The following is a 10555-nucleotide window of genomic DNA, read 5'->3' as shown; positions in this document are numbered from 1 at the left end:
AGGGGCTCCTCAGAGGCAAAGGTGGACCTTCTCAGATGCCACAGGCACCTTAAGGTGCTGGAGTTTGGCTGGGAGGCTGTGTCTGGACCCATGAACTCATCTCTGCCAACAGGTTGATGGATAATAGGTTGATATCTGCCTGAATTAAAGCCATTCCACAGGCTTCCCTGGTGGCACAGTGGTTAAGAATCCACCTGCCAATGCAGGGGACATGGGTTCGAGCCCTGGTCCAGGAAGATCCCATATGCCGTTGAACAATAAGCCCGTGCGCTACAACTACTGAGCCTGTGCCCTAGAGCCTGCATGCCACAACTACTGAAGCCCGTGCGCCTAGAGCCCGTGCTCCACAACAAGAGAAGCCACCGCAATGCGAAGCCTGCACACCACAACGAAGAGTAGCCCCCGCTCTCCACAACTAGAGAAAGCCAGCGCGCAGCAATGAAGGCCCAACGCAGCCATAAGTAGATAAATAAATAAATAAATTAATTAATTAATTAATTAAAAAAAAAAAGCCATTCCAGGGGAATTCCCTGATGGTCCAGTGTTTAAGACTCCACATTTCCATTGCAGGGGGTGCCGGTTTGATCCCTGGTCTGGGAAGTAAGATCCCACATGCCACGTGGTGCTGCGAAAAAAAAAAAAAAATTAAAAAAGAAAAATCACTCAAAAAGAAAAAAAAGCCATTCCAATAATATGCCCAAGAAACTAACACACCATTGTAAAGCAATTATACTCCAATAGATGTTAAAAAAAAAAGGAATAGGAACATTGTAAAACAATTGTACTCCAATAAAGATGATTTTTTAAAAAAAAGGAATAGGAAATAAATAAATAAAATAATATGCCCACATATCTGGCAAAAGGGGGGAGGGGCACTCCTCCCACATCACCCCACAGAGAGCACTGCCCAGCCTGAGAGGAGGGAAGGATCTCTGTCACTTTATTAAAGTTTTTGATTTCTGGTGGTGTCCTTGCTAGCTGAGGGTGGAGAGGTGTGTGATGGTTCCAGAACCCTTTGGAGGCTTCAGGGGTGATGTTGCTCATGACCAGGAATCACCCCAAAACCGAACTGTTGAATGAGTTGTGAAAGAGGAGCTTTGATGCATGTTCTAGAGGAACAGAGCAGGGGGAGGGCACGAGAGGCCAAGAGCAGCACCAGAGTTGGGATCATCCTCCAGATGTCAAGTTGCTAGGCAGAGCTCCCTAGAAAAGAATAAGAGTCTTTTGACTTTAGATTCAAGGTTCATGTCTTTTTATCTTTCCATCCTTCACCTATCCATCCAACCCCTATCCCCCATCCATCTATTTATCCATCCACCATTCCCCACCTATCCATCCATCCATCCACCCACCATTCTCTTTCCATCCATCCATCCATCCATCCACAAATCTACCCATCATTCCCTATTCATAACAGACACCTAATAAACATTTGCTGAGACTTCCCTGGTGGTGCACTGGTTGAGAAACCGCCTGCCAATGCAGGGGACACAGGTTTGAGGCCTGGTCCGGGAAGATCCCACATGCCGCGGAGCAACTAAGCCTGTGCGCCACAACTACTGAGCCTGCACTCTAGAGCCTGCGAGCTGCAACTACTGAGCCCGCGTGCCACAACTACTGAAGCCCGCGCGCCTAGAGCCCGTGCTCCGCAACAAGAGAAGCCACCGCAATGAGAAGTCCACACACCACAACGAAGAGTAGCCCCCTCTTGCCGCAACTAGAGAAAGCCCGCGTGCAGCAACGAACACCCAACACAGCCAAAAATAAATAAATAAATAAATAAATTTTAAAAAGTCATTTAAAAAAATAAAATAAACATTGCTGTCAGTTCCTTCTCTACCTTCTTCGTGAACCCCTCTCTCCTCCTCTGCCAACCCCTTACTTGGAGAGGTTCTCCAAGGCTCCATCCTCAGCGCCCCTTATCTTTCTCACTCTGCACAACGCTCCATCCCCCCACCCCACCCCCAACCAGGGCAACTGCACACCCTTCAACTGCCAGCTTCCTCCTAGATCAGATCTCTATCACCAGCCCAGACCTTGTCACTGAGTTCTGAAGCCATATTTCCAACTGTCTACAGAGCATTTCCACCTGGAATTCCCAGGGGCCCCTCACACATCACCTGTCCAAAGGCAGGAGTGTGCCTGCCATGCCCCAGGAAGAATGAGAAGGCTGGCATGACTGGCAGCAGGGACTGGAACTAGGGGTATCGGAGGGTCTCTGGACACGGGTCCTGGCGTGGGGTTCGCCGTGTTGGGATATGAGCCCCTTGGTCTTGTGTCTGTTTTTCCTTGATGGGCACAGGATTCATGTGGTAGGCAGCGACAAACAAGGCCTCATCAGTGAGTTCTGTGCTGATCTGTGTCAGGAATTCCTCAGAATGGGAAACCTTCTGGAAAAGGGAAAGTCAGAGGGGCTCAGCCTGGGCGTTCCTATATGGGAGTCCTGGGTCTGGAGGCTCCCAGGCTGCAGGCTCTGGGTCTAAGGAGTCTGGTATTGGACGGCTGGGTCTTGCAATTTGGCCTGGAAGGTCCTGGAAGTGGAGGGCAGCCTTTGGGGACCTCAGGGGCCTAGTGCTGGGGGCTCTGGGCTCAGGGCTGAGGCTAGAGTTTCCAGGCTGGCGGTCTCAGTGCCCTAAGCCTAGGAGCTCTCCACTTCACTTCACCCCCACCCCAAGAACTCCTCTCCAATGCTCACCGGACCTTCACCCAAGGAGGCTGCAGAGGCTGTAGCTTGGGATTGCCCGCTGCCCCTTTTCTCCACATTCCTGGTAGCAGTGGATGCCATCCCCCTGGGGACAGTGGAAGCTCAGGTTAGGCTGCGAAACCAGCCCACTTCTCCCAAACCCAACACACCACCATTCCCCACGGCCTTGGAGAACTGTGTCAGTTCTCTCTCTGAAAAAAAGAAAGAAAAGAAAAGAAAAGAAATCGTTGCCTTAAATCTTCCTGGGGAAGGGAGGAGGTGGGACTCCCACAACACCCGCCTCCCGCCCCCCTCACTTCTCCCAGCAGGGGCCTCTCTTCCCTTCTCCCCACCCAAGACCCTTCCCAAGACAAGGCAGCCCACTTGCCGCCCCCGACCTGGCAAATGGGTCGAAATCTTGGGCTACTCGGCAGGAGGGGAGGCGGGGAGGTCTAAGGAGCCCTTTTTATGGGCCGGGGGCCGGGGGATTTGGGAGCTGGGGAGGAAGGTTGGAAAGAGGGGAACCCGGAGCGGCGCCGCTACCCGTTGCTATAAAAACCTTGGCGTCTGCGGAGGTTCAGCAGCACCGTTGCCAGGAGACTAGGGATTCTAGAACCAAAGCTGGGAGGGCATTTTCCCAGCTTGTCGCATTCGCTCCTCCGGCCTCTCCTCCACCCCGCTTAGGTCCCTCCTTGGGGGCAGTGACCCCCGCGCCAGTGGCCTTGAGAAACTTGGGAAGATCACGTAGGGTGGAGCCTGGCACCTAACCCTCCCACCACTAGGGGCACGCGAGAAGCAACCCCACCCGAGGCCGCCCTGCAACCTCTCTGGCTGTCATCTCTTGGCGTGGAGCCTGCGAGAGAAAATGGGGGCGGAGAAAGGGGGGTGGGGAAGAAAAAGTGTGGGCTGTGCCAAATAACCTGGTCTCTCGGGGGTGCAAAGAATCGGGAGGGCGGGATCTTTTTTCCTTATCTTTGTCTTCAGGAGTCATATCCTCCGCAGAAAGGAAAGTAGAGACATTTTACCTAGGCCTCCTTCTCTTTTGACCTCTCCTTTTAAGTTCCTTCCTTTGCTCAGCGTTGATGGTTCTTTGCCCCCTCTCCTCCCTCTGTACTTTGGTACGAACCGATGGAAAGGGGCGGAAGGAAGAAAAGGAAAAGGAAGAGGGCAGGTCTTAAAGGGGACGCAGTCATTTCTTAAGCCTCTTCTTCCTTTCTCCAATTTTTCAAGGACGAACGCTGAAGAGTAGGTTCCGGAAGCTAAGCACAGCTGGAGGAACAGGGGCCGCAGCTGGAGGCACGAGCGCCGGCGGGGCAGGCGGAGGCCTGCGTCTGCCCAGAGGAAGGGCGTGGTGTGCGCGCCCTCTGTGCCCCGCGCACAGCTGTGTCGGCCCATGTTACGGCAGGCAAAGAGCTTTAACACCTGGGACCGGCTGGGGCAGCGGGGACCTGCGCGCAGTGGGCGCGGCCGATGAGCCGGGCTGGAGGGTGAGCCTTCCGCCGGGGCTGGGAGAGAGCTGGCATCTCCAGATAAGGCCCAGGGCGGCCAGGGGACCTCCGCGATGCCAGGCGAAAATATCTTCCTGTTTGTGCCTAACCTCATCGGTGAGTGCTACCCGCAGCTCCGGGCCGAACGGGAGGGCTAGGGGCCTTGGGCAGGCTCCCTGATCCTGCCCTGTCTCCCCCCGCCGTCTCAATCCCAAGGTTATGCCCGGATTGTCTTCGCCATCATTTCTTTCTACTTCATGCCCTGCTGCCCTCTCACGGCCTCCTCCTTCTACCTGCTCAGCGGACTTCTGGACGCTTTCGATGGACACGCTGCTCGAGTCCTTAATCAAGGTGACAGACACCTTTTCTCAGCCAGCCTTGAGACCCAACAACCCTCAGCCCCCTTTTCCTGCTTCCTCAGGACCTCGGGGTGGGCGGGTACTCGGGAATCAGAAGGCTCTGTCATTCCCATCTCTGTAGAAAGCAGAATAGAATGGCTGATTTTGTAGCAGAAGGGATTTAAGCTCGCTGTGGAGAAGAACTCATTGATAGCGAGGGGTGTGAGATACCAAGACCCGGCATGGCAGTGCAAGTGCTGGAGGCCTCTCTGAATAAAAATCCATTCAACAGGTGTTTTGGGGGCATCTACTGTATGCCAGGCACAAGCCATAAGGATTCCAGAAAGCATGTTTAGAGGGAGGATGGAGAGGGAAGGGAGATGGTTTCTGGAGAGATGATTAATTTTTTAATCTGTTCTTCAGACCCACCTCTAAGACTTCCCTAAGACTTCAGGTCTCCTTGTCTTGAGACCTGGGTCCTTGGTTCTGGGATTGATGAGTTGTAGTGCTTCCTCACTCCCTTCTACACTGTTTTCTCTACACTGCCATGCTTCCTTGTTTTATGGTATGGTGACCCTTGACCTTTGACCTTCGTATTCCAACGATAGCAGTCTGCTTTCCTCCCCAGGCAGTGGACTGTGGGCCTTTTCTCTCTTAGACTCTGCATCAGAGTGATACGCTAAATATGGCCTCTGTCACAGATCCGTTGCCCCCTTACAGCCCCCGTCCACCTAATAGTTGCCATTTTTCAGGAACCCGATTTGGGGCCATGCTGGACATGCTGACAGACCGGTGCTCCACAATGTGTCTGCTGGTCAACCTGGCCCTGCTCTACCCTCGCGCCACCCTTCTTTTCCAGCTCAGCATGAGCTTGGATGTTGCCAGCCACTGGCTGCACCTCCACAGGTCAGTGATTCTGGGGGTGTTGACTGGTTGAAGAAGACACTACGGTGGGGAGGGGTGAGACCATATGGGAGGTGTCTTCAGGCTTCTTGGGAGGTCTCCTTTTTAGCTTTGCTTTGTTGAAGGACCCTGGGCAAATCTCTGAATTAGCGACAGTCCTGTTTTACAGTTGGATTAAGTAATCCCTAAAACCCTTCTGAGGATTCCAAAGAGTTAACATCCCTTGGGAAGGGGCACGGGGCTTTTGAATCCTGATTCTTCCCCAGCTACCCAGCTAGGTAGTGTGACTTCGGGCAAGACAGTGGTCCTCAGCTGTGTCCCAGTCCCTCCTCTGTTCAACAGAGGCAATCCCAGTACCTACTTTGTGTGGGTTGAAATGTGGATTAGGTGGGCATTCGTAGTAATGAAAGCTCATGGATTCCGCCTACTTTCTCCCCAAGTTCTGTGGTCCGAGGCAGTGAAAGTCACAAGATGATTGACCTGTCTGGAAATCCAGTGCTTCGCATCTACTACACCTCCAGAGTGAGCATTTGCTGCCCCTCCCTATTCACTTAGCTTACGGGCAAGTCCTGGGCTGAGCCCTGGGCCCAGGGTGGGATTGGTGGGAAGGGCTCCTGGGCTGAGCCCTGTGAATTGCTGGAGAAAGCAAGTGGGCCTGAGGCCCAGGTGCACCCAGGGAGAAGGAACTGAGTGGCTTGAGGGGAGAGGGAGGGAGGAAGAAGCCAGAGAGGTGTGCAGAACCAGCTCTCAAAAGGCCTTAGGCCGTGAGAAGGAGTGTAGTCTTTACCCCGGGTGGGCTCGAGGGTGTAACACCTCCAGGTAAGGCCCAGGGCTTCAAGGGGGCAGCCCTGTAAAAATATCTTCCTGTTGGTTTGTAACCTTGTGGTGTGGTGAGTGCTGCCCACAGCTCCGTGCGGAAGGGGAGGGTGAAGGGCCTTGGGTAGGTTCCCTGATCTGCCCTGTTCCCCCTATGCCCACCCACATCCTACCCGTACCGCCCTGCACCCCTCTTTCTGCAGTACAGTTCCTGGCCCCCCGGCCCCTAGTTGGGGGATCGGGGGCACTACCCTACCCTCTTGCTTAAGCAGCCTTTTTGCTGTCTGTGCAGCCCGCTCTGTTTACCCTGTGTGCTGGAAATGAGCTCTTCTACTGCCTCCTCTACCTGTTCAGTTTCTCCGAGGGACCTTTAGGTAGGAGATGAGGGGCTGGGCAGGAGGATGGGAGGGGGTTGGGCCTGCCCGGGGAGTCGAAGGCCCCTCCCTCACCCACATCCTGTTTTCTCTGTATCGCCCTTGCTCCCTTCCCACAGTTGGCTCTGTAGGTCTTTTCCGAATGGGCCTCTGGATCACAGCCCCTATCGCCTTGCTCAAGTCCCTCATCAGTGTCATCCACCTGATCACAGCCGCCCGCAATATGGCTGCCCTGGACGCAGCAGATCGTGCCAAAAAGAAGTGATCCTGGAACCTCCAGCCCCTGGCTACCCACCTGCCCTGGGAGTCTCACTGTGCCATGCGGCACCCCTGTCCCTCCTAGGAGGTCCCAGGCTCACGTCTTCCCAATGTGTCGTCCAACCTGCTGGGAAGGGGGACCAGCCTCTTTGGTGATGTCATGTTCTCCGTAATCCTGGGGACGAGTCCCACCCCTGTGATCTCCAGGGACCTGGACTTCAAATCAGGAAGGATGCTCAGGAGGCCCCACCCACACGGGCAGTGCTCCCGGGGCCCCAAGAGAGCTGTCTGAGGATCGGGCATAGTCACACCTGCTGGCTCAGCCCTGGGATCTGGCTTGGCTGAGACCTTAGGGACACTTGAGTAAGGGAGGTGGGGTAGGGGCCAGGTTTCCCAAAAGGCAGGGGTTCAGACCTCTGCCCCTGGCTAGATAGAGGAAGCCTGTGGGTACCATGGGCCAGAGAGAAGGTGCTGTCGAGATCCCCATTGCAATCTCTGTCCTGGCTCCGAAAGCCTTGATTATAAAGGCGGGAACATCAGTGTTCTGGACTTGGTTTCCTTTGAGATAGTCTTGGACCAGGGCCTGGGTCGAGGGGAGCTTGGGGGAAAGTGATGATCCATCTGCATACTTTGCCCGCAGTATTTTACTGTCTGGCTCCTTCCTGTCATTCCTCAGTGACCTCAGAGAGATCCCCTCCCTGCCACCCAAGCGCATTCCATGTCCTCTGCCCACCTGCTTTATTTTCTTTACAACACCGTCACTGGCTATCTACCTTTACTTGTGTACCTGATATTTTCTACCCTCACTAAAATGTAAACTCCACGAGGGCACAGACTCTTCTTGTTCTTTCTCTATTCCTACAAAGAAGATTAACCTTGACCTGACATATCGTAGCGGCTTAAATACTCACAAATAGATCGGTTGGTTTCTCAGAGTGTGGTCCTTAGACCACCTGTGGGATATTTCTTGAAAATTCAGCTTCTTGGACCCTGTGCCAGACCTTCAGAGTTGGAAATTCTAGGGATGGGCCTAGAAGTCTGAAGTTTTAATAAACTCCAGCTGATTGATTATTCCCAGTTACACTGAGAATCACTGTTCCCTCTTAAACAGTTTTTTGGGTACTTATCATAGGAGACATTGTCCCAGGCATCTGTCCCTGGCAGCTATCCCTGCTATCTGAGCAGAAAGCTGTCTGGCACCAGCTTTCTTTTTAAGACTGCATTGAGCCTACCATATGTGCCAGACCCTGTGCTGGGGCTTCTTGGCAGATATTACTTATTTTGTCCTTGTAATCATTTAGCCAAGAGGGCCTCATGTCTGAGAGGGCTGAAATTTATCAGATGTGTATTGAGGGACTTCCCTGGCAGTCCATTGGTTAGGGCTCCACGCTTCCACTGCAGGGGGCACAGGTTTGATCCCTGCTCAGGGAACTAAAATCCCACAAGCTGAAAAAAAGATGTGTATTGAGCTTCAACTGCTCTAGGCCCAGGGGATTCAGTGGAAAGGAGGCCACAGTATAGCCAGAAAGGAGATGATGCAGTTAGGGAGGTGCTTGTTGGGGGATAGGGTTAGAATGTGCTGTAGTGCTTTGGGTGTCTTAAGTAGAAATCTGGTAGTAGTAATTGGGGCGGGAAGGGTTAATGCAGAGGAGAGGATTGATTCTCAGCTGAGGGAGCCGGGAGGCCAGAGAGCGCCCTGAGCAGTTGCCAAATGGAAGCGATTGATGTGCTGGAACACCGAGCACTGGGGGTTGGTGGCTGGAGAGCTGAAGAGAGGTGGGGTGGAAGCCTGCGGCAGTCTGAGGAACCCAGGAGGGCTTTTGGACTTCACCCTGAGGGCCACACGGAGGTGCTGAAGGAATCTTTCAAAATAATAGGCAAATTATTCACATGTCAAAATAGTAAATTGCACACATTACAAAAGGATGACGAAGTCTCCTGCCACTTTAAGCTCCCAGTTCTCCCCAGAGGCAACCACTGCTACTCACTGATTCTGTGTCTAAATAAATTCTTCACGTCTACGCGTATTCTGTATTTTAAAATTCATTTTATATATTGGCTGGTCCGCTAATGAAACCCAGCAGGACCCTGTGGGGCTCCCAGGTACAAATCCTTTCTGTGTCTCCTGTTTCTTGTTTGTAGGAAATAGGCTTCATTCAGCCTCCCTGACCTTCCCTGAGTTCCAAAGGGCAGGTTCAAACAGTTGCTAATCAGAGAAGGGAGGGAATGGGGAAACAAGGGAGGAGATGTCAAGAGACAATAGTGCAGCCTTGGGGCAGGGTCCTCGTTCCCCCTCAAGGAATATAGGTAACAATATCTTTTTTTTTTAATTAATTATTTTACTGCACGCGGGCTTTTCTCTAGTTGCAGCGAGCTGGGGGCTACTCTTCGTTGCAGTGCGTGGGTTTCTCATTGCCGTGGCTTCTCTTGTTGCGGAGCATGGGCTCTAGGCGCGCGGGCTCAGTAGTTGTGGCTTGTGGGCTGTAGAGCACAAACTCAGTAGTTGTGGCGCACGGGCTTAGTTGCTCCACGGCATGTGGGATCTTCCGGGACCAGGGCTCAAACCCGTGTCCCCTGCAGTGCCAGGCGGATTCTTAACCACTGTGCCACCAGGGAAGTCCCAAGATAGGTTATTTTTAACTCATGTTAAGGCCTAATCAAGAGCTCCTGACTGGGAGCTCCTGAAGCAGAGATTCAGGGACTCAGGCTCCTCCTGACTTACAGTTCTGTGATTTTCAACACAAAGCTTCCAAGAACACCCTGCTTGCCTTCATCTCATGCAGGCAGAGGTGCACCTGGAGGACTGCACGAGGCTGGTAATTGGCACGTGCTACCGCCACTCCCGTTCCATTGGCTGCAACTCAAGTCACGTGGCCACATCTACATGCAGGGGAGGTTGGGAAAGAGATTAGCTGTGGGACTAGGAGGAAGAGCAGATAGATTTGGTAGGCAGCGTCTTACCATACAGAGTGTGGTTTTGCTGTTTAAAGACAAATTTTTCTTATACAAGGCGTACTTCAACAAATCAATTTATTTGGTATTCAGCCAAAGAAAAGCCATTTGCTCCGATGCTGGAGGAAAACGGTCTGTGTTGATCTTCATCACAGATCACACCATTCTGTATTTAATGGGCAATTTAAGGGAACTTCAAGGATAAATGTGGTACCAAGGGACTGACTGAGAATTGGGCTCCGGTGTGAGCTGGAACTCCACTGTATTTCCAGCAAGGCCTGTTTTCCAACCACAGAGGTATATCTTGTCTCCCCCACTCTACAATAAGTGCTGGGGAGACAGTGAAAACCTGTCTTCATTAAAAAAGCTTCTATTACCTTATTGGATTTCACAACTTTATGAGGTACATGTAGTCAGGATAGGCTAGATTATGCTGTGGTAACAACCCCCCTCCGCTCCCCTGCCAAATCTATTAATACAGTAAACATTTCTCCCACCTGCTGCATGTCTATTGCAGGTCAACTGTGGCTCTGCTTGGACATTTTTCTCTGGGACCCAGGCCAATATTGGAATATTGCTGGTTAACATGGACAAGGAAGAAGGATGGTGATGTCACTCCCTCTTAGATTTCATTGGCCTGAATAGGTCATATATGTGGCCAAGCCCAATGGCCATTGGAGATCTATGTGGAGACATCAAGTCATCAATTGGAAATGAGCTTAGAGCTCAGGGGTGAGATCAGGG

General features: G+C 52.4%; 1 protein-coding gene and 1 long non-coding RNA gene across 3 annotated transcripts; one reads left to right on the top strand and one right to left on the bottom strand.

The window, feature by feature from the left end:
• Window positions 1–923: 923 nt before the first annotated feature.
• On the bottom strand, window positions 924–3386 carry LOC308629231. Of its 2 annotated transcripts, XR_014017638.1 has the most exons (3): window positions 3243–3386; window positions 2696–2895; window positions 2050–2390 (listed from the first exon to the last, which is right to left on the bottom strand). It is a non-coding gene; the product is annotated as an uncharacterized lncRNA (long non-coding RNA). The 2 variants fall into 2 exon arrangements; XR_014017639.1 differs by lacking the exons at window positions 2050–2390; window positions 3243–3386 and adding an exon at window positions 924–1203 and having other exon boundaries at window positions 2696–3026.
• A 442-nt stretch (window positions 3387–3828) lies between these two features.
• Window positions 3829–8886, top strand: CDIPT (CDP-diacylglycerol--inositol 3-phosphatidyltransferase). Its single transcript, XM_081256826.1, has 6 exons — window positions 3829–4287; window positions 4387–4521; window positions 5261–5414; window positions 5852–5933; window positions 6520–6601; window positions 6721–8886. The coding sequence occupies exons 1-6, from the start codon at window positions 4245–4247 to the stop codon at window positions 6864–6866; spliced, it is 642 nt and encodes a 213-aa protein (XP_081112952.1). The 5' UTR covers window positions 3829–4244; the 3' UTR covers window positions 6867–8886.
• Window positions 8887–10555: the final 1669 nt, after the last annotated feature.

The sequence above is a fragment of the Mesoplodon bidens genome (genome assembly GCF_964165515.1).
Source record: "Mesoplodon bidens genome assembly, chromosome: 15".
NCBI lineage: Eukaryota > Metazoa > Chordata > Mammalia > Artiodactyla > Ziphiidae > Mesoplodon > Mesoplodon bidens.
Note: the sequence above shows the minus strand (reverse complement) of the source record. Positions and strands in the feature narration are given on the sequence as shown.